This window comes from Dendrobates tinctorius, unplaced genomic scaffold (genome assembly GCF_039654945.1).
Source record: "Dendrobates tinctorius isolate UK_male_01 unplaced genomic scaffold, ASM3965494v1 ptg000111l, whole genome shotgun sequence".
NCBI classification, from domain to species: domain Eukaryota; kingdom Metazoa; phylum Chordata; class Amphibia; order Anura; family Dendrobatidae; genus Dendrobates; species Dendrobates tinctorius.
In genome coordinates, this window is record NW_027361779.1 from 14,830,988 (window position 1) to 14,854,218 (window position 23,231).

The following is a 23,231-nucleotide window of genomic DNA, read 5'->3' on the forward strand; positions in this document are numbered from 1 at the left end:
AGCAGATTTCAACTAAAAATCTCACCCTAAAAACCATCATTTTGGTAGCTCTAACGTCGGCACGTAGAGTTAGTGACTTGCAGGCCCTCTCAGTCAACCCACCATATACCCAGATATACCAGGATAGGGTGGTTATGAGAACAGACCCTGTTTACTTGCCGAAAGTAGTAACTAACTTTCACCGAAACCAAGAAATTGTCCTCCCTTCCTTCTGCGAGAATCCGAAAAACCCAGGGGAGGAGAAATTTCATAGCCTAGACGTTAAAAGAACCCTAGTAGAGTATATGTCTATAACCAGCCAGTGGAGGAGGTCCCAGTCCCTAATCGTAGCCATCCAGGGTGCTAGGAAAGGTTATGGAGTGTCAAAGGGGACTATTGCCCGATGGATTAGGGAGGCCATTAGTGTAGCCTATTCAGCTAGTGGCGTCCCGGTTCCTGATGGCATCAAGGCTCATTCCACCAGAGCCGTGGCGACCTCCTGGGCTGAGAAAGCAGAGGTATCAATAGAGCAAATTTGTAAGGCCGCTACCTGGGCCTCACCCTCAACTTTCTTTAGACACTATAGACTAAATCTATCCTCCTCTGCTGACTTGACCTTTGGTAGAAGGGTGCTGCAAGCGGTGGTCCCTCCCTAAGGTGTTCGAAGTCTCCAGAATCTCTCATGTGGTGCTGTCATGGGTGAAGGGAAAACCACCATGGTTACTTACCGGTAGCCGGTTTTTCCGGAACCCATGACAGCACCCGTATATTTCCCCCCCTTTTTCACCGTTTGGGTGTGCACAATAGTCGGGTGTATTTGTGTGATGTGGTGTTGGATAAATATGTAACTAACCGGGAAGTCCTCTCAAATGCTCTGTAATCCAACTGAAGCGGGGGAGAGGTGCCGCCCCTTATGTTTCAGTAGGTTCCTGTCCTGGCGGGGCGGATCCCTCTCTCATGTGGTGCTGTCATGGGTTCCAGAAAAACCGGCTACCGGTAAGTAACCATGGTGGTTTCCTGACCCCTCTGCCACCCAGTACCCGCAGGTGTACTAGAGGTGGCAGGGGCAGAAGGGTGGGGTAAAGGGAAATCGATCTCCTCACCAGCAGCTTCATGTAATGTAGGCGGCCACGATGCTCCTGTGCTGGTGGATGGGACAGATGGGTCGAATGTGTGGGAAGGCTGGGAAGGTGCAGATGTACCGGGGCGGTCGAAGTGTCCCTCGGTGCCGGTCTCCTCAGGGATCGCCTCAGAAGGGTCCAATCGTGCAGGCTCCCGAGTGCTGCTCACCGTGCTGTGGAATAAAGAGAAAAAAAAAACAATTAAAATAGTGACATGGCATGGCCCTGGCTGAAAAAAAAAAAGTTACATCTAAACATTTTTTTTCACATGTGGTGTGTAATATTTACCTTCTGGTGACCATTGTTTCCCGGAGGAACGACAGGGCTTGTGCGTACTTGTACTTGCTCCTGCGTCCTCCAGATCCACTCGGGGCCCGCATCTCTTTATTGAACTCCTTCTTGAAACGATCCCTCACAGACCGCCACCGCTTCACAATTCTGTCCCCTGAAACGAGAAAGGAGTGGTTAGTATACAACATCAGTGTTTCCCAAACTCCAGTCCTCATGGTCCCCAGGGGTCATGTTTTCAGGATTTCCATAGTAAATGGAAATCCTGAACACATGATCCGTGGGGACCACGAGGACTGGAGTTCGGGAAACACTGGTTTACATCAAGCAACCGGTACTGTATATACTTACGCTCTTTAATCTGGGCCCGAGCATCGAGGTCCTCCCAGCAGTCCACAAGGAGCGAACAGATTTCCTCCCAGAGTCATCGGGTAACGATCAGGTCAGCATGGCGGCGGTCAGCCATATTCCATAGCGGCTCCCTTTCTCTGACGAGATCGATGAGGTGGTCCACATCAATCCCTCCATCCTCACCGTCAGAGTCGGGAGCACGCTGTTAAAGAAAAAGACAAAAATAACATAATTAGCCTCCACAAAAGAAATGAAATAAAAAGTGCAAAAAAACAAAGCAAAAATATTTATACTTACACGCTGGTGACCGCCGCGTTGCTGTCGCCGCCGACCCTGGGAGGCACTGCGAGGACCTCTTGGCCGAGCACCAGATTGGGAAGACTAGAGAAGAAAACAAAAAATGTTATGTCTTTGGATGTAGGCATTTGTTTGCTGTGTGATGTCTGCGGTACATTGTTTTTTATGTGTTGTATGTAGTGTGATGTTGTGTTTCTGCGTTTGATGCAAAAAACTTACCAATTGTGAGCCCACTCCAGGTGTCTGTCCACCCCTTCCTTCTTCTTCTGGGAGCTCCTCTTCATCTTGTGATTCCTGTTTTGAAATAAAAGGCAATGAATAGACATATATTACAGAGATGATGGATTTTGGAAATAAAAACTTACCGTCAAACGCTGACGATGCGAGGGAGGGCTCCCAAAAGAAGATGTGCTGTCTTCCTGCTGGCCAGACTCCATGCCTGTGGGTGGTGTTACTGCTGCTGCCAGTGCTTCCGGTGCTGCCACTGTTGTTGCTGCTGCTGCATCTCTTGGGCGGCTGTTGAATAAAGAGAAACAAAGGGGCAATGAATATCTTGATATTCCATGGCCCTAGTTTGGAGGAATGGGGGATTTGATAATTACCGTCTCTCATCTGCTGCTGGACTCCCCTCCCGTTGTTCAGCATCCTGCTCCATTTGGGGTGGTGGTGGTGGTGCTGATGGTGCTGCTGCAGTGGTCTCCTGCCTTCTCCTGCGCCTGGTTGCTGTCTTGGGTGGCATGTTGGGTGTGGCTGAGGGTCCCACTGTCATGCTTTTATATATGTGTCTTGTGGGCAGAGCTACTGAGCATGCTCAGATCAAAAAAAAACGGATCCGGCCGCCGGATCAGGCGCATTGCGGCGCTCATAGGCTTTCATTGTTTGAAAAAGCCGGATCCGGCGTGTCCGGCTTTTTCGCCGGAGACAAAAAACGTTACAGTAGCCGTTTTTTCCAGACGCCGGATCGCGACACATTGCTGGATCCGGCGAAAGCCGGATGAAACGCATGGCCATCCGGCGCGATCCGGCGCAAATGCAAGTCAATGGGGGGGAAACCGGATCCGGCATTGCATTTCGCCGGATCCGGTTTTTGTCAAAAGCGCCGGATCGCGCCTGACGGCGAAAACCTGATGTTTGAAAGAGGCCATAGGGTGCTTTCACATTGGGCTTTTCTCCAAGTTCGTGGGTCCCATCGGGGCTTGCATCCGAACCCCCTCTCAAAACAGGATTTGGATGTTTGTGCAGACAGGGCCTTAGACTATAATGATGCAGCCAGAGCGAACATGTGCGGTGTCGTGCCTAATTTTTGGGCGTATATGCCTACTGGAGGTGGACAAATTCAGATGTAGTAGACCGAGTCTCTGTTTCCGTCTCCAGTAGGCATATACGCCCGAAAATGATGCTCTGTGGGTACAATTACAATTTATAGCACCGTCGGCGCATACGCCGGAATCCCATTTTTTGAGGGGTTCAGACAGAAGTCCTGATGGGACCGACGAATGGGTGTCTGAAGGCAATGTGAAAGCACCCTTGGTGTACTCTGCATCAGACCCATCTAATAGACAGAGGACAAAAGTGTGTTCTTTTGACCTTCTGGCCGGTATGTGTACACATACAGTTTATTGAGCTGCATAGAAATTACTTGCAGACTGCTCTTTCCTATACAGAGAAGCACCACATAAAAAGATGGTCTCTATGGTGGACGGATGCTGATGACGGATGACTGTGTTGTATACCACCTGAGCATATGTGCCCGACACTGGCCATAAATGCACTGTATCGTTTGCCTTTTGATTTTGCTTGGCTAACATATAATGTTTGTGCTCAGACTTAAGCCCTTCATGACCAGAGGTATTTTTGGTTTTGTGTTTTCGTTTTTTGCTACACTTCTTCCTAGAGCGAGGGCTTTTTTTTTTTTTTTGGCGGGACGTGTTGAACTTTTGGACAACACCATTGGTATTAACATATCGTGTCCTGGAAAGCAGGAAAAAAATTCCAAGTGCGGTGAAATTGCAAAAAAAGCGCAATCCCACAGTTTTTTGTTTTGCTTTACTTGGTTCACTAAATGCTAAAACTGACTTGTCATTATGAATCTTCATGTCATTGCGAGTTCATAGACACCAAACATGTCTAGGTTCTCTTTTATCAAAGTGGTGAAAAAAATTCCAAACTTTGTAAAAAAAAAAAAAAAAAAAAATTGCGCCATTTTCCGATACCCGTAGCGTCTCCATTTTTCGTGATCTCGGGTTGGCTGAGGGCTTATTTTTTGCGCGCTGAACTGATGTTTGTAATGATACCATTTTGGTGCAGAAATGATCTTTTGATCACACATTATTGCATTTTAAAGCAATGTCACAGCGACCAAAAAAAAACGTACTTTAATTCTGGCGTTTTGACTTTTTTTTTTTCTCGCTATGCCGATTAGAGATCAGGTTAATCCTTTTTTTTTATTGATCGGGCGATTCTGAACGCGGCAATACCAAATATGTTTGATTTTTTTTTTTTTATTGTTTTATTTTGAATGAGGCAAAAGGGGGGTGATTTGAACTTTTATATTTTTGTATTTTTTTTTATATTTTGAAAAACATTTTTTTTTCCACCTTTGGCATGCTTCAATAGTCAACATTGGAGACTAGAAGCTTCCATAAGCCGATCGTCTCTGCTACATGCAGGCGATGATCAGATAGCCTGCATGTAGCAGAATACCTCACTATGAGCGCCGACCACTGGGTAGCGCTCATAGCAGTCCGGCAGTGACAACCTTTGGTTGTCATGCCAACCCTTCGGTGACCCACGATCACGTGAAGGGGGTCACCGATGGGCTGATTTTCTGAGCAATTGCCGGAAATGCATGTTAAATGCCGCTGTCAGTTTGTCAGCGGCATTTAACGGGTTAACAGCCGCGGGAGGATCGCAATTCCTCCCATGGCTGTTAGCGGCACATGTCAGCTGATTAGTTCAGCTGTCATGTGCTGGAAAATTTTTTTTACCATAGCCAGGTTCCTCGCATCATGTTCTCACATGCTTATACTGTTACATATTTAGACTGTTAACTGGTTCATGCAGCAACAGGAACACCCGATTCTTACACTATGGCTGGTCCAAACAATAAGGCTGGGTTCACACGTAGCGGAACTCTCGCGGAAATTACCGCGAGAATTCCGGAATTTCATTCGGCGGGAAAAATCGCATTTTAAATTCCCGCGATTTTCCCGTGGAAAAACTAGCGTTTTGCAAGCGTAATTAGCTTGCAGAATTGCTAGCGTTTTCCAAGCGATCTGTAGCATCGCTTGGAGAACTGATAGGTTGGTCACACTCGTCAAACATAGTGTTTGACGAGTGTGACCAACTTTTTACTATTGAGGCCGCCTATGCGGCTTCAATAGTAAAAGATAGAATGTAAAAAATAATAATAAAAAAAAAAATATTGTTCTCACCTTCCGACGTCCCGCGCAGCCTTCCCGCCTCTCTCCAAGCTCCCGGTTCCAGTAATCCTTTGCGACAATTACCGTGATGACGTCCGTTCTTGCGGGATCGCGACGTCTTGCAGTCATTCGCGATGATGCAAGTCTTCGCGATCCCGCCAGAACGGACGTCATCGCTCGCAAAGGCTTACTGGGACCGGGAGCGTGGAGAGAGGCGGGAAGGCTGCGCGGGACGTCGGAAGGTGAGAATAACAATATTACTCTGTCGCCTCATTGGGGGACACAGAACCATGGGACACAGAACCATGGGTGTTATGCTGCTGTCCACTAGGAGGCGACACTATGCATAATCTGAAAAAGATTAACTTTGGCTCCTCCTCTGCAGTATACACCCTTGGACGGCGTCAGCCTTCTCCAGTTTTTGCTTAGTGTCGCAAGGAGGCACACCTAAGGATTTTTTTCCTTTTTTTTTTTTTCTTCCGGAATACAGATGAAGAAAAGTGGGTCTCCAGCGAGACTCCCGGCATGGCTCCTTCCTTGCTTTTTTTAGGGGTGCCCAGTTGAAGTTGAGATGGCGGTTCCCCATGTCGCTTCTTCCCCAGTCCCTCGGGTACTGGTCCGAAGTTGAGACCCCCCTCCTTCCCCAACCCCTTTGGGGTCTGGGTTGAGGTCGAGGCAAGGATGAAGACCCCCTGACGGTGACAGATGCACCCTCCCTAATCCCCCTTAGGGGGCATTAGGTTGAGGCGCCTCAGGTAGGGTCGGAGAACAGGCAGCATTCTGCAGCATCCAGGGACCCCAGACCAGCTGTGGGATCCCGCTGGGGCCGGGGGAAGGTGCAGGCAGACATGGCACATCAGAGACAGGGCTCTCTGCGCCCCTGTCTCTGCAGCAGCGGCTCCATAGCGCTTCAGGGGGACCCCCCATACAGGCACCGCTACCCCTGCTGACCCCACCGCTAGCCAGTCGCCCATTCCGGGGGGGGGGGGGTCTGGTGCAGATCCGACCCCCTCCCGGACTGCCGCGCCTCCCTGGAGCCCTCCTGGGCATCAGGTCTCTAATTGAGACCGCGGCTTCGGCCTAGCTTAAGCCACCGCCTTTTTCCTCGCCCCTCCGGCCCGCCCCCCGGATGACTAATATGACACTCTATAGTGACAAGAAAGGGGCCGATCGAGACAGAAAGGGCGCGTTTTTACATAGCCCTGCGCGCCCTTTTCAGCTCTCCGCCCCTTCTTCTCCTCAACGTCCCGGTTGCCATTTTTCTGGCTGCAGGCCATACCTGACAACAGACGCCTTCAGCAGGGAAGAGAGCCACAGCAGTCTCCGGGGGGCACAGAACTGTGATTTGTCGGTTCTGGACCTAGGGGGGCACACTGGTGGGGTAAGATCACAGCTGGGTTCTCTTTACTCAAGCTGTGAATCTATATTACCTATAAGGCTCTCTGTGGGTTTCCTCTGCGTAGCCACCCCTGTAGGGTCCCTGATAGCCAGCCTCTGTGCACTATGCCCGGCTCAAGAAAAAGAACCAGGCAGGACTGTTTTTATGCATTCTGCACAGCCTGCAAAACCACTCTCCCCAGTGGCAGCACGTATCCGCACTGCCGGGATTGCATCCAGAACTCTGGGTCAGAACCCCAGGGAGTCCCTACCAACGCTTCAGTGTCAGATACAATGCCGGAATGGGCTACTCAGATGTCGCAGTCTATGACACAGTCCATAGATAACCTAACCGCTACATTGCTGCAAGCTCTGCAGGGTCATGTCTCGGCTATGAACGTTACGCAGCAAAAGGAACTCACAGATGTAAGCGGACCCACAGGTCGCGGTCACCTGCGTCGTCCTATAGCACACGGTCATCCCCCTCCAGGAAGAGACTCCGTTATTCCAGGTCACCTAGACAGTCCCCTATCAGAGACAGACAATGCAGTTCACCACAGCAATCCCCGACCACAGAAGACCCCCGCCCCAGGTCGCCTACCATGGATCGCCTTAGTGATACGCAGGATTCGGAAGGCATCTGTGACTCCGACTCAGACAACGAAACGGAGAGGTCTGTGGTACCTTGTCCCCCTAGCAATACAGCGCTAGTTGAGGACATAATCTCTGCCATCCATCGGGTGCTGGAAATTTCAGACCCAGCCCCGGAAGCCCCAGAACACAAGATTAGCTTTGAAAGTGTTCTGAAACCGCCTAAGGCCTTCCTTAATCACCAAGAGTTTTAAACGATACTTACTAAGCAGTTTTCACAGCCTGTGAAAAAAATTTGCCAATCGCAAATATTTGGAAGCGAGGTACCCCTTCCCACAGAAGGACACCAAAGGGTGGACAGATCCACCCGAAGTGGACCCCCCAGTATCTAGACTAGCAGCACAGACCCTACTCTCACTGTCCGATAGCTCAACCCTCAGGGACGCAGCAGACAGGCAAGTAGAACCCATGGCTCGTTCAGTTTTCGAAGCGGCAGGGGCCTCCCTGGCCCCTGCGTTCGCTTCAGTTTGGGCGGCCAAGGCCATCCTGGCTTGGGCCAAAGAACTGCAAGATGGTCTTCAAGCTTCAAATCCCGGGCTTTCAGATCAAGTGGTTCAAATAGCAGTGGTAGCAGACTACATGCTTCATGCAGCCCTAGACTCATCAAGAGGTCTAGTGGGGATAGCGGCAAACGCCATTACGATTCGGCGTATCCTCTGGCTGCGGGAATGGAAAGCGGCCTCGGCCTCAGAGAAGTCCCTCACGCATCTTCCGTACCTTAGTGGAAGGCTTTTCGGTGAAAAGTTGGACACAATGATATCCAATGCCACTGGGGGTAAGAGTACTTCTCTCCCTCAACTGAAACCTAAACGCACGTTTAAATGGCGAAACCAAACACGATTCCAATCCTTTCAGAATTCTTCGGGCTGATCCGTCTCGCGCCCAGCGCAAAATCACATCCGCTCCGCACGCAGGGACAACCCACGGACGGCGCAGAGGCCGGACAGGACTTGGCAGTCGAATGCAGGCCAAGCGAAACCCAAGGGAGGAAAACCTCAGAACTTCGTTTCATCATGACTCACAAACTCCAGAAGATATCCCACCAGTAGGCGGGCGACTTCTACTCTTTCAGCAAGTCTGGCTGCCTATTACAGTAGACAGGTGGGTCAGGGAAATAGTGTCTTCCGGATACAAGATAGAGTTCACTTCCACTCCACCGAACCTGTTTTTCCTCTCTGTTCCACCAACACCACCAGACAAGGCTCGTGCCTTCCACCAAGCGGTCTCCTTTCTCCTTCAAGCAGGAGTCGTAGTACCGGTTCCCGTGAACGAAAGATTCCGAGGGTTCTACTCCAATCTGTTTGTAATTCCCAAGAAAGGAGGCAGCGTCCGGCCTATACTAGACCTAAAGCAGCTCAACAAATATGTACGGGTCCGTCATTTTCGCATGGAGTCCCTCCGGTCCATCATAGCGTCCATGGAACAGGGAGAATATATCGCCTCCATAGATATACAGGACGCATATCTTCACATACCAATTGCTCCCGTCCATCAAAGGTTTCTCCGGTTCGCGATAAACCAGAACCACTACCAGTTCGTCGCTCTACCGTTCGGACTCGCCACGGCTCCAAGAACGTTTACCAAGGTCATGGCCGCCACCATGGACGTGCTGCACTCCAGAGGCATTCTAGTCGTTCCGTACCTGGACGACCTTCTCATCAAGGCTCCCACCTTCAAGGATTGCAAGGTCAGTGTCTCAATCACAATTGACACCCTGAGTCGCCTGGGCTGGTTAATCAACCTACAAAAGTCATCGACTACCCTGAGTCAGTCTCTGACCTTCCTGGGAATGCTATTCGACACCTCCAGGGGTCTGGTGCTCCTCCCCAGGGACAAGACACTGGCTCTCCGCCTGGGAGTTCACATACTCCTCCGCAATCCTTCCCGATCTCCGGTTTGCCATGAGAGTCCTCAGCAGGATGGCAGCAGCAATGGAAGCGGTACCATTTGCCCAGTTTCACCTCAGGCCTCTTCAACTAGCCTTCCTCAAGTCTTGGGACAGGAATCCCTTCTCCCTCGACAGGGAGTTCCGGTTGACATCGTCAACCAGGAGGTCCCTACATTGGTGGCTCAAGCCAACTTCGCTTGCAAGAGGAAAACCCTTTCAGGTCACTGGAAGGTTCTGACCACCGATGCAAGCTTGACAGGTTGGGGTGCGGTGCACCTATATCACAGGGCACAAGGCAAGTGGTCATCAGTGGAAGCGTCCTTGCCCATCAATATTCTGGAAATCCGAGCCATCTCCCTGGCACTGAGAGCCTTTCATCACTTGCTGGCAGCCTCTCACATACGGATACAGTTGGACAATGCCACGGCGGTGGCATATGTGAATCACCAAGGCGGGACCCACAGTGCCCAGGCGATGAGAGAAGTGGCACATATCCTCCACTGGGCGGAAGACACGTGGTCGGTACTCTCTGCGGTCCACATTCCGGGTGTGGACAACTGGGAAGCCGACTTTCTCAGCAGACAAGGAATGGACTCCATCCCGAAATTTTTCGCCAGATCTGCCATCGCTGGGGGACCCCGGACGTCGACCTAATCGCATCCCATCTCAATGCCAAGGTCTCCAATTTCATGGCCAGGACACGCGATCCGCGGTCGCTCGGAGCAGATGCCCTGGTTCAGGACTGGATCCAGTTCCAGCTTCTGTACATTTTTCCACCTCTCCCCTTGATATCCAGAGTCGTGAGGAACATCAAACAAAAGGGAGTTCCAACCATCCTGATTGCACCGGACTGGCCCAGACGTACATGGTACGCCGACATCGTGCGACTTACAGCAGACGCCCCCTGGCATCTCCCCGACCGTCCCGATCTTTTGTCACAAGGCCCGTTCTACCACCAGAACTCGGGCTCTCAATTTGACGGCGTGGCCCTTGAGACCTGGGTTCTAACCAAGGCAGGGCTCTCACCGGACGTCATTAGAACCATGATCAGGGCACGGAAGCCAGCCTCCGCCAAGATCTATTACCGTGCCTGGAGAGCTTTCTTTACTTGGTGCGAATCTCACGGCCAGATCCCACTCCCTTATTCCCTCCCAAAGGTACTTGGCTTTCTCCAATCGGGCCTGGACGCCAGGCTATCCCTGGGCTCCCTTAAGAGCCAGGTGTCAGCGCTCTCAGTGCTTTTTCAAAGACACATTGCTAACTAGACGCAAGTAAGGACTTTTCTCCTGTAGGTTTCCCGATTGGTTCCCCCCTACAGACGTCCACTGGAAACGTGGGACCTCAACCTGGCAACCTCAATTGCAGGCACCACCTTTCGAACCCCTTAAGGAAGTCCCACTCCGCCTTCTATCACAGAAGGTGGTCTTTCTGGTGGCAATCACCTCGCTACGCAGGGTGTCTGAGCTGTCAGCACTCTCCTGCAGATGGCCTTTCCTGGCTTTTCACCAGGACAAGGTGGTTCTCCGTACAGTCCCTTCCTTCCTTCCGAAGGTTGTGTCCAACTTCCACCTCAATGAGGAAATTTCACTGCCATCCCTTTGCCCGGTTCCGGTTCATAGAGTGGAGAAGGCTCTGCATACGCTTGACCTCGTCAGGGCATTGCGTATATATGTGTCTAGGACTGCACCCTTCCGGAAGTCTGATTCCCTTTTCCTTCTTCCAGAAGGTGTTTGCAAAGGTCTGCCGGCTTCCAAAGCTACCCTTGCCAGGTGGATCAAGTCCACCATACAAGAGGCTTACCGCCTTACCAATTCTCCTCTTCTGGCCGGTATCACGGCACACTCTACGCGGGCGGTAGGGGCCTCCTGGGTCATTCGGCACCAGACTTCGGCACAACAAGTGTGTAAGGCAGCCACTTGCAGTAGCCTACACACGTTTACAAAACACTACAGAGTTCATACCCAGTCCTCAGCGGACGCGAGCCTGGGTAGACGGGTTCTCCAGGCGGCAGTGCCCCTAGTTTAGGGACCTGTCAGCACAATATTCGTCCATTGCTTCCCACCCAGGGACTGCTTTGGGACGTCTCATGGTTCTGTGTCCCCCAATGAGGCGACAGAGTAAAGGAGATTTTTGTGTACTCACCGTAAAATCTCTTTCTCTTGGCCTCTAATTGCGGGTCACAGCTCCCACCCTGTTGCCCTTACGGGCCGTTGTTACGGTTCAGTTCTCATATTGTTCTTTGAGCTCGTGCATAGTAGCCTTCTTACAGGCATGGTTATGTTGTTTCTGTTATGTTCCTCCTAATGCTTTTGCACAAAACTGGAGAAGGCTGACGCCGTCCAGGGGTGTATACTGCAGAGGAGGAGCCAGAGTTAATCTTTTCAAATTATGCATAGTGTCGCCTCCTAGTGGACAGCAGCATAGCACCCATGGTTCTGTGTCCCCCAATTGGAGGCTAAGAGAAACAGATTTTCCGGTGAGTACACAAAAATCTCCTTTTTCCCCTGCGGTTTATCACCTCTACAATGGAGGAGATGGTAAACCGCAGCAGAATCCGCAGAAAAGAAGTGACATGTCATTTCTTTCTGCGGATTCAAAACCGCAGCTTTTCCGCAGTTAAAAATCCGCAGCATGTGCACAGCAGAATGTAAATCACATAGATTTACATGCTACTGTACACTGTCTGCAGAACTGCTGCGGATCCGCAGCAAAAACCGCAGCGTGTGCACCATAGCCTTAGTGCTGCTGAAGGTGGCTCTTTTAGTTAAAAACACCCTAGGGGGGGGGGTGACAGGTGCTCTTTAATTTATTTCTATGACCACAATGAACCACTACAACACATTTAAAATTTGTTCCCCTTTTTGTAATAATTATTCTTAAATATTGGACACTTTTTTTCTTTAGTAACAGAGGTAGGGCTAGTGGCAATGATTTTTATTGTCATTATTTATTTTTTTGTGAGCTCTGGAGGCAGATTCTCGAGCAGGTCAGTGTCCAGCCCATAGCTCTTAACACCTCATTTATATAAGAAAAACCTGGATTTTTGTGGAATAAGATATCAGTATGCAGATATCAAGGTATCATTTTATTCAGCTTCCTATGTCCAAGTAGCCGACATGGGAGGATTGATTCTATTGACAGATTCCCTGTAAATAACATTGACTAGCAGTGTGAAAAATATATACTTTTTTTTTTAATAGGTTCTACCAGCTTCTTGGCATTTGCTTCATCTTCACCTGGATATACATTGGTCTATTTTGGAAATCCTGCAGATTTTGGGAGAAAAGATGCAAGGTATGACTGTTGACGGTATCTCTTCTTGTCAGGGCTGTGGAGTCGGTAACCACCAACTGACTCCATCTCCTCCATTTCCCTGAATTCCGACTCCATGACTCTGACCTCCATAGCACTGGTCACTATTGAGCCTGTACATCCTGTACATAAAGTGCAGGACAGATTCATCTCACCTTAAAGCTGAGATCCTTAGATCAGGAATAGGACAGACATTTATAGGACGTTTCATAACTATCCCAAATACTTTTGAAAACATTTACAGCACATCCTGCATTGTACCCAATTTATTATATACAAACACATGGGCCATGCACACAGTGAACAAGTCTGTATGACAGTGTTCACACCACCAAAAGAAAAACACAGTAAACCAAACGTATAAAAATACTCTGTTGTAAAAAAGTAACAGTAAACAGCAAGTGCCAGTAAAAAGATGATGACAAAACAGGGTATTTGGTTGATACGTTTTTTGCAAAAAATGTATACTAAGCCGCTCTACCAAACGTCAAGGTATACCCATATCAGAGCAGTCCCTAACTGATGTATTTAAAAACCTGATCACGTGTATAGTACCTGTATGAGCAGGATTCAGAAAGGTAATGTCCGATATGGACACGCTATGGAAGACGGCTTTTGTGTGCATCGCCCATAAGGGACCATTTTACACCGACTTTGACGCCGCCAAAATGGACACAGACAACACAGCTCCACAGCCCTGGGCACTACTGAGTAAGTACATAAAGTGCAGCACCGATTCATCTCACCTCCGACCCCACAGCACTGGTCACTACTGAGCATGTACACAAAGTGCAGCACAGATTCATCTCACCTCCGATCCCACAGCACTGCCTCACTACTGAGCATGTACATAAAGTGCAGCACAGATTCATCTCACCTCTGACCTCACAGCACTGGTCACTACTGAGCATGTACATAAAGTGCAGCATAGATTCATCTCACCTCCGACCCCACAGCCCTGCCTCACTACTGAGCATGTACATAAAGTGCAGCATAGATTCATCTCACCTCCGACCCCACATCCCAGCCTCACTACTGAGCATGTACATAAAGTGCAGCACTGATTCATCTCATCTCTGACCCCACAGCACTGGTCACTACTGAGCATGTACACAAAGTGCAGCACAGATTCATCTCACCTCCGATCCCACAGCCCTGGTCACTACTGAGCATATACATAAAGTGCAGCACAGATTCATCTCGCCTCTGACCCCACAGCACTGGTCACTACTGAGCATGTACACAAAGTGCAGCACAGATTCATCTCACCTCCGATCCCACAGCACTGCCTCACTACTGAGCATGTACATAAAGTGCAGCATAGATTCATCTCACCTCCGACCCCACAGCACTGGTCACTACTGAGCATGTACATAAAGTGCAGCATAGATTCATCTCACCTCCGACCCCACAGCCCTGCCTCACTACTGAGCATGTACATAAAGTGCAGCATAGATTCATCTCACCTCCGACCCCACAGCACTGCCTCACTATTCAGCATGTACATAAAGTGCAGCATAGATTCATCTCATCTCCGACCCCACAGCCCTGCCTCACTACTGAGCATGTATATAAAGTGCAGCACAGATTCATCTCAACTAAAAGCCCAGATCCTTAGATCAGGAACAGAACAGACAGCTCGGTCTCCGCAAGATAAATATCACGTCTATAGGATGCAGTTGTTCCGCATGTGTTCAATAAACACATGCGGAATCGCTGCGCGTACAAAAGCAGGCAGCGCTTTGGACAGAGCTGTATCCAAAGCGCTGCCGTTACGGACCGTGGAAACATACCCTTAAGATCAAATATTTTTAATAATGCCCAATAGAAACAAAAAATACATCCCACAGAAGGTGTCCTTAACCTCTTGAAAGGGGTTCCTCTCGCCGATTTGTATCTGGCTGTAAGATGACTGGCTGCATCAGGAGCCTTCCTCCTCTGCCCTGTCAGCAACAGGACAATGCAGACTGTTATTATCATAGCGCAGAAGTCAGTTTTCTTGCACGTTAATTGTTAGGCTATGTGCACACATTGCGGATTTGATGCTGATCCGCAGTGTTTTTTCTGCGTGGAATTGCACCGAAACTCCATCCTGATTCGCAGCGTTTTATTTTCCACAGCATGTCAATTCTTTTTGCGGGTCTACAGCGTTTCTGCACCCATTGACTTACATTGAGTCAATTAAAAAAAAAAAAAAATTGCGTGAGCTCCCGTGTAATTTTCTTAACCAGCAGAGGGAAAGCTGACGGCTCAGGACTAATGTTAATATTCTTGGAAGGAGCCAATAGCTATAAAGGTTCCCAGGCTATTAATATCAGCTCACAGATGTTTGTTTAGCCTTTACTGGCTAGTTTACAGGGGTAACCCAGAAAAAAATTGCCATGTGGTCCCCCTACAAAATTGAACCAGCCAAGGCAATGCAGACAGCTGCAGGCTGATATTAATAGCCTGGGAAGGGGCCATGGATATGATATTGACACCCCCCAGGCTAAAAACATCAGCTCTCAGCCGCGCTAGAAATGGCACATCTTATAGATGCGCTAATTCTGACACTTAGCCTCGCCCTTCCCACTTACCCTGTGGATGTGGCAAGTGGAGTAATATTTGTGAGGTTGATGTCACCTTTGTATTGTCTGGTGACATCAAGCCCACAAATTCGTAATGGAGAAGCGTCTATAAGACACCTATCCATTACTAATCCTATAGTTACACGGTAAATAAAGACACAGCCAGAATAAAGTCATTTAATGGAAATAATCACACAGACTCGTTTATTGAATCTTAATTTACCATACCATCGCCTAATCCCCAACTCCCTCGTCTCCTGCAACAAAAATAAAATAAGAAACCAACATAAATACTCCCTGTCCAACGTAGTCCATTTACCGAGTGTTCCACAACGATCTCACGTGTAGAACAGTCACATCAGGAGATGCGACTGCTCTACTCTGCCTCTGGTGATACACTGACAGGAGGTAATCCCTCCCGCAGTGTATCACTGACAGTTCACCGGAGTTCGTGCTCTCACGGAGAGAGAGCTGCAAGTGAGAACCGGAGCTGATCAGCTGATGTACTCCTGTGAAATCTCACGGCAATGCAGTGATACACTGACAGGAGGTGATCCCTCCCGTAGTGTATCACCGGAGGCCAGGGAGAGCAGTCACATCTCCCGTTGTGACTGTTCTACACGTGAGATCGTTGTGGGACAGTCTGGATTACCTGGACTATGGTGGACAGGGAGTATACGGTGGTTTATTTATTTTTGTTGCAGGAGATGCGGATTATGTGTTTAAGTATGACTGTTTTTTTTTGTTTTGCAATTGAACACAGTCGCCGGATGATGGGACTACTGTCCCATCATCGGCTCTTGCTGTTACTGTTATATGTGACAGCAGACATAGCTGGATGGGAGTAGTAGTCCCATCAGATGATGCCTGGCTACGCAGACAGACACCCGCATATTCTTGGCCTACACACTCTTTCTTCCTTTCTGCAGTGTTTTTTGCACTCAAATCCGCCAGACTTTTTACACCTCCGTTTTTGCTGCAGATTTGACTGACTCAATGTAAGTCAATGGGTGCAGAAACGCTGCAGATCCGCAAAAAGAATTGACATGCTGCGGAAAGTAAAACGCTGCTAATCAGGACAGAATTTTCCGCAGCATGTGCACACCAATTCTGAATTCCCATTGATTAACATTGCTTGAGCAATCCTTTGTGGATTTGGTGCAATTCCGTACAGAATAAACGCTGCAGATCCGCAAAAAATCTGCAACGTTTGCACATAGCCTTAATGTTTTATTCTTCTCTTTTTAATATACAGGTCAAATTGTTTATGCCCATCAATATATCAATCTGATTGGAGAAAACTTAACAAATGTGAGCTTATTTGAGGATTACTGTAAAAACCTCATGTGCAGTCTTATTGCGCTGTCAGCGACTAAATATACAAAGGTACTTCATTATTGGTAGTTTTTTAATGTTCTTTTATGCTGTTTGAATTGCTGGTAGCTGCAATGTTGTTATTATTGTGTTGTCTGAGTTTCTTCTTTCTTGCTTTCATCAGTCAGACATCACACACTGATCAGTTGATCAGTGAGTGTACATTATAAGCAGTCTGATATCCACTGATTGCACAGACATAGCACCTCATAGGGCAGTTTGGAAGTCAAGGCAAATGTGTACTAAAGTAACACATAAGAATGGGGTCCTTATTTTATTTCAGTTGCTTTAATATATCAGATGTATAGTTGTGGATTCCGGGCAGCTATGGCGGCTGTTTTCATGGCCAATGTGTTTTTTTTATTTTTTTTATTTTTTTTTTCTCTTGTATTTGTATTTAATGTTAGAGTTTTAATTCTGCATGCCTCCAAAGAGGTCATGGAAAATATGTATATATGTATGTGTGTATATAGTATAGAGCGAAAATGTGAGCATTTTTTAACTTAAACTGGGATTGTCAAGTCTATTACAGTTAAAGAAGAAAATATAAAAAAATATTTTTAAAGGGGTTGTTTGGGATTTTAATATTAATGGCCTGTTTTTAGAATAGGTCATTAATATCTGATGGTTGGGAGTGCGATACCTTGGCACCCCTGTAGATCAGCTGGATCTGCCAAGCTGCAGACTTCCACAGTCCTGCCAGCTATATAATGGCCACAGCTAGGTACTGCATATCTACTCACAATTGGTTCAAATAGGGGGTGGTTGTGCAGTACCAGCCCAGTACCCAGTTAATGGCACTGTGCAGCTCCACAACTCAGCACATCCAGCTGGCACCAGGACTATCTGATCTGCAGGGGGTGTTGCACCCCCACTGATCAGATATTGATGATCTATCCTAAAGATATGCCATCTGTATAAAACTCCCAGACATTCCTTTTCAAATAAGATCTGCCACCAGATTTCACAAATTAAACAGTGTACATTATCAAAGGGATCTCAGACTTGATGGGGCTGGTGTACTTACTTTGATGTAAAATGAGTCTTTTCATATTCATCAAAAACACTTTTACAAGACAGTATACATATATTTTTACACGGATCTTCAAAGTAAGCACACCACGCATTTTATGTGTTGGAGATCTAAATAATGTATGTAATTCATGGTGTGAAATCTGGTGACGGATCTACTTTAAATAGACTTTTTACTCCTTATTTTTATGTGGCGCGTTAATTTAAAAATAGTGATAAGTATTGTAATACTGACCTAAATCTGAAATCAATAACGTTGTTTGTTTTCCCATCAGGTTCGCCCTTCTGAAGTGCTGAGTAGTCATATTTACCCTTGTCCCTGTATTAAGGAAATGTGGACTTTACTCATTCAACTTCTTGATCATAGAAGCAAAGGATCTTCTTCAGAGGTGAACAGGAGTGTCAGAAGTCTGCTGAAATTGCTATCCTAATGTAGTACTGCACCAAGTCTTCTGCTTACATTATATTGGGGTGACTTGTACTTCAGTCTCTCTTATGTGCTCCAAGTGCCTGATCCGTTATTACGTTTCCTCCTGTTAAGTGAACACCACAAAATAAAAAAAGAACAGTAACTTGGGGAATAACAACTGCAAATGATGAATCGTGTTTGACACCTCACAGGCCAGGGCAAAGCTAGCTGTGGACTTGGAACCAGCTCTTCATATCTAACACTAATACTCTGCAAAGGACGGCTGGTATACCACAACCTGTGTCTACATCACACACATGGTGGTCACAGCAGTGCCATGTTCTCTCATTTCATCCTGTATTCACTGCAGATGTTTGCGGCTGTCTTCCACCACTGTAACCTTAGCAGGGCTTAGTCTTCCACCATATACAGTTGTGGCCAAAAGCATTGACACCCTTGCAATTCTGTCAGATAATACTCAGTTTCTTCCTGAAAATGATTGCAAACACAAATTCTTTGGTATTATTATCTTCATTTAATTTGTCTTCAATGAAAAAACGCAAAAGAGAATGAAGCAAAAAGCAAAACATTGATCATTTCACACAAAACTCCAAAAATGGACCAGACAAAAGTATTGGCACCCTCAGCCTAATACTTGGTTGCACAACCTTTAGCCAAAATAACTGCGACCAACCGCTTCCGGTAAGCATCAATGAGTTTCTTACAATGCTCTGCTGGAATTTTAGACCATTCTTCTTTGGCAAACTGCTCCAGGTCCCTGATATTTGAAGGGTTTCTTCTCCAAACTGCCATTTTTAGATCTCTCCACAGGTGTTCTATGGGATTCAGGTCTGGACTCATTGCTGGCCACCTTAGAAGTCTCCAGTGCTTTCTCTCAAACCATTTTCTAGTGCTTTTTGAAGTGTGTTTTGGGTCATTGTCCTGCTGGAAGACCCATGACCTCTGAGGGAGACCCATCTTTCTCACACTGGGCCCTACATTATGCTGCAAAATTTGTTGGTAGTCTTCTGACTTCATAATGCCATGCACACGGTCAAGCAGTCCAGTGCCAGAGGCAGCAAAGCAACTCCAAAACATCAGGGAACCTCCGCCATGTTTGACTGTAGGGACCGTGTTGTTTTCTTTGAATGCCTCTTTTTTTCTCCTGTAAACTCTATGTTGATGCCTTTGCCCATAAAGCTCTACTTTTGTCTCATCTGACCAGAGAACATTCTTCCAAAACGTTTTAGGCTTTTTCAGGTAAGTTTTGGCAAACTCCAGCCTGGCATTTTTGTGTCTCGGGGTAAGAAGTGGGGTCTTCCTGGGTCTCCTACCATACAGTCCCTTTTCATTCAGACGCCGATGGATAGTACGGGTTGACACTGTTCTACTCTCGGACTGCAGGGCAGCTTGAACTTGTTTGGATGTTAGTCGAGATTCTTTATCCAACATCTGCACAATCTTGCGTTGAAATCTCTTGTCAATTTTTCTTTTCAGTCCACATCTAGGGAGGTTAGCCACAGTGCCATGGGCTTTAAACTTCTTGATGATACTGCGCACGGTAGACACAGGAACATTCGGGTCTTTGGAGATGGACTTGTAGCCTTGAGATTGCTCATGCTTCCTCACAATTTGGTTTCTCAAGTCCTCAGACAGTTCTTTGGTCTTCTTTCTTTTCTCCATGCTCAATGTGGTACACACAAGGACAGAGGTTGAGTCAACTTTAATCCATGTCAACTGGCTGCAAGTGTGGTTTAGTTATTGCCAACACCTGTTAGGTGCCACAGGTAAGTTCAGGTGCTGTTAATTACACAAATTAGAGAAGCATCACATGATTTTTCGAACAGTGCCAATACTTTTGTCCACCCTCTTTTTTATGTTTGGTGTGGAATTATATCCAATTTGGCTTTAGGACAATTCTTTTTGTGTTTTTTCATTTAAGGCAAATTAAATGAAGATAATAATACCAAAGAATTTGTGTTTGCAATCATTTTCAGGAATAAACTGAGTATTATCTGACAGAATTGCAGGGGTGTCAATACTTTTGGCCACAACTGTATTCGATGCTCACAGCAGTGCCATGTTCTCCCATTTCTTCATAGTATTCATTGCAGTCCTTGCGGCTGTCTTCCACCACTATAACCTTAGCAGCGCTTAGTCTTCCACCATACATCCGATGCTCACAGCAGTGCTATGTTCTCCTGTTATGAGCTCATTTTCTCCTTCACCTTTGATGTCCGATGAACTCCCTCTGCTGGTGAAAGGAGGTAGTGAAATTGATTTGGATGGGAAAAACCTGTCATCTGAACAGGTGGAGTGTGATTGGACATCCGGAATCTCTGAGTGGATATAAGGCCGCCAACGCCCTGCTGTGTTGCTGGTGATCCTCTCTGCTCTGAGCTCTGGCCTCCAGTTTAGTCCTGTCTACTAAAGCTAAGTTTTTGCTCTGCTATTGTTCCATGAGATTTTGTCTGGTTTACTTAGTGTTTGTGTTCAGCCAGCCCTGGTTGAGACTGGCTGAACTCCATTTTTGTCTCTGATCAGTTGATCTCTTTGCTCTGTTTTCAGAATATACATGTGTGCTGATATAGTGATTTTGAAGTCTAGTGACTTCAGGGCCTTTTCTATCAGACGTGTTGGTCATTATTTTTGGCAGGGTTTTTGCGTGATTGCAGGTAGTTGCTTTTCTTTCCTGTCCTATCTAGTTAGTGAAGACCCCATCATTTGCTCAGCCTGTCTTTCTGTCTGTGTTTGTCTTTTCATCTGTTTTCACCGTCAATACATGTTGAGGGCTGTCTATTGCTTTGGGGTCTGCTCTGGGGCAGTTTAGATTTCCCCTTTCTTTCTTTAGGTTTATTTAGTTCTCCGGCTGTGAACGAGGTGTCTAGGACCACCGTAGGAACACCCCACGGCTACTGTTAGTTGTTGTGAATAGGATCAGGGGTCTGCAATCCGCTAGCTACCAACCTCTCCGGTTTTCTAGACTTAGCTTGTATTTTTGTTTTTTCCTCCTCCGGTGACTCATTCATAACATTCTCCCATTTCTTCATAGTATTCATTGCAGTCCTTACGGCTGTCTTCCACCACTATAACCTTAGCAGGGCTTAGTCCTCCACCATACATCCGATCCTCACAGCAGTGCCATGCTCGCCCACCATTACCTACAATGGTTACTGCAGTGCTGTCCTCTCTTCTTCCTCCAAAATACACAGTGGGTACAGCAGCACCCTGCCCCTGGATTTTCTCCAGCACAAATGTAAAGTTTTCATATCTGAACAAATGAACATATAGAGGTTAGACCTCATCAAAATAGAAAGCCTAGCAATGTTGTCAACGGTAATTGGTCAAATCTTCTCTTTTCTTTGTTGCCTTTATGAGAGTTCTATAGGGAACAATAAATGACTGCTGGGGTCTAACCTTAGGGTGGAAAGCCCCTTTTATGGAATCATAATCATATCCTGTAAATAGGGATTAAAGGGGTTGTCCATGACTAGGACAATACCTTTTTTATCTAAATGTTTGTCACCGGCACGGCTCTGTTGATGTGCGCATAAAAGCCAGGCTATTACAACAAACTACAGTATTTTTCAGACTACAAGACACAGCAAAACTGTGGAGGAAAATGGGGGTTGCGTATTATAGTGCAGATACACCTGCTCTGGCAGTGGTGGGGGAGCGGCAGAGCAGTAGATCACTGGAGGCAGGAACCGGTGGCTGTGGCTAACTCCTGTGCCCACTGCTAAAGAACAATGAATATTCACTGCATTCCACGCCCATGGGGGTGGAGGGCAATGAATATTAATTTCTCTTTAATAGTGGAGACGCTTTTAGCTACTGGCTGTTATGCCAAGGGGTTAACAAAGAAGACCTAATTGTGCCTATGTAAGCTGTAGTTTATGTAGGAACAGACCGTGATTTATTTTTTTTTTTTATAAACTTTTTAATTTTTTTACATTTTATTTCAGAGTTTCTGGACATTAGTGAGTGCTATATTGAGGCATTTACTTCAGGGATCAAGTGAAAGTGGAGCACACCCTATTTTTAGTGTGGTGCAATGTAAAGACCCCTTGGGATTCTGCTGGTGGTTAATTTCACATCTGTCACCATTATATCGTCTTGATCGCAATGGCATTGCCGAAAATAATGTGAGTGTTTGTGATTGTTTTTTTTTTATGAATTTTGAGCAGTATTTGAGCCCTTGTTTATTTTTATCTGATCTGTGAATAGGACCTTTGGAGCCCCCAGTCATTCTCCTGGTGAGATGCAGTAGGGGGCCTCACACAACTCACTCTGTAATCCCTTACAGGGCTGCTCGATCGCAGACCCAAACTGTAGCAGGAGCAAAGGCATCGCTTTGCTTCTGCTTCCTCTCTGTGTTTGTAGCACCAAATCCTGAACAACGGCAGAAAAACTAATGAATTGGCAGCCATGTGTTAAAGGGGTTTTCCTCCCGGAATTGTATTGCTTTTTGCTGCAGAACTAAGAACTTATAGGCAAGTCGTTGCTACAGTGGGGGAAATAAGTATTTGATGCCTTGCTAATTTTGTAAGTTTGCCCACTGACAAAGACATGAACATTCTATAATTTTAAGGGTAGGTAAATTTTAACATTGAGAGATATCAAAATTAATATTCAGAATATCACATTGTATAACCTATATTTATTTGCATTTTGCATTGAGAAATAAGTATTAGATCCCCTACCGACCATTAAGAGTTCTGGCTCTTACAGACTAGTTAGACGCTCCTAATCAACTCATTACCTGCATTGAAGACAGCCGTCTAACATAGTCACCTTTGTAAAAAAAAAAAAACTCCAGTCCACAGCCTCAATCAGTCAGACTCTAACCTCTACAACATGGGCAAGACCAAAGAGCTTTCTAAGGATGTCAGGGACAAGATCATACACCTGCACAAAAATTGGCTACAAAACCATACGTAAGGCACGGGGTGAAAAGGGGGCAACTGTTGGAACAATAGTAAGAAAATGGAAGACATACAAAACGACTGTCAATCGACATCGATCTGAGACACCATGTAAAATCTCACTTCGTGGGATATGCTTGATCATGAGGAAGGTGAGAGATCAGCCTAAAACTACATGGGGGGAACTTGTTAATGATCTCAAGGCAGCTGGGACCACAGTCACCAAGAAAACCATTGG

At 46.8% G+C, this 23,231-nt stretch overlaps 1 protein-coding gene across 1 annotated transcript in view; it reads left to right on the plus strand.

The window, feature by feature from the left end:
• Positions 1 to 23,231, plus strand: part of MMS22L (MMS22 like, DNA repair protein) — a 147,817-nt gene that overhangs the window by 34,644 nt on the left and 89,942 nt on the right. Inside the window, exons 6-9 of the mRNA XM_073589524.1 lie at positions 12,575 to 12,668; positions 16,509 to 16,639; positions 17,935 to 18,048; positions 22,034 to 22,213. Coding sequence (XP_073445625.1) covers positions 12,575 to 12,668; positions 16,509 to 16,639; positions 17,935 to 18,048; positions 22,034 to 22,213 — 519 coding nt within the window. The remainder of the gene's footprint in view (positions 1 to 12,574; positions 12,669 to 16,508; positions 16,640 to 17,934; positions 18,049 to 22,033; positions 22,214 to 23,231) is intronic.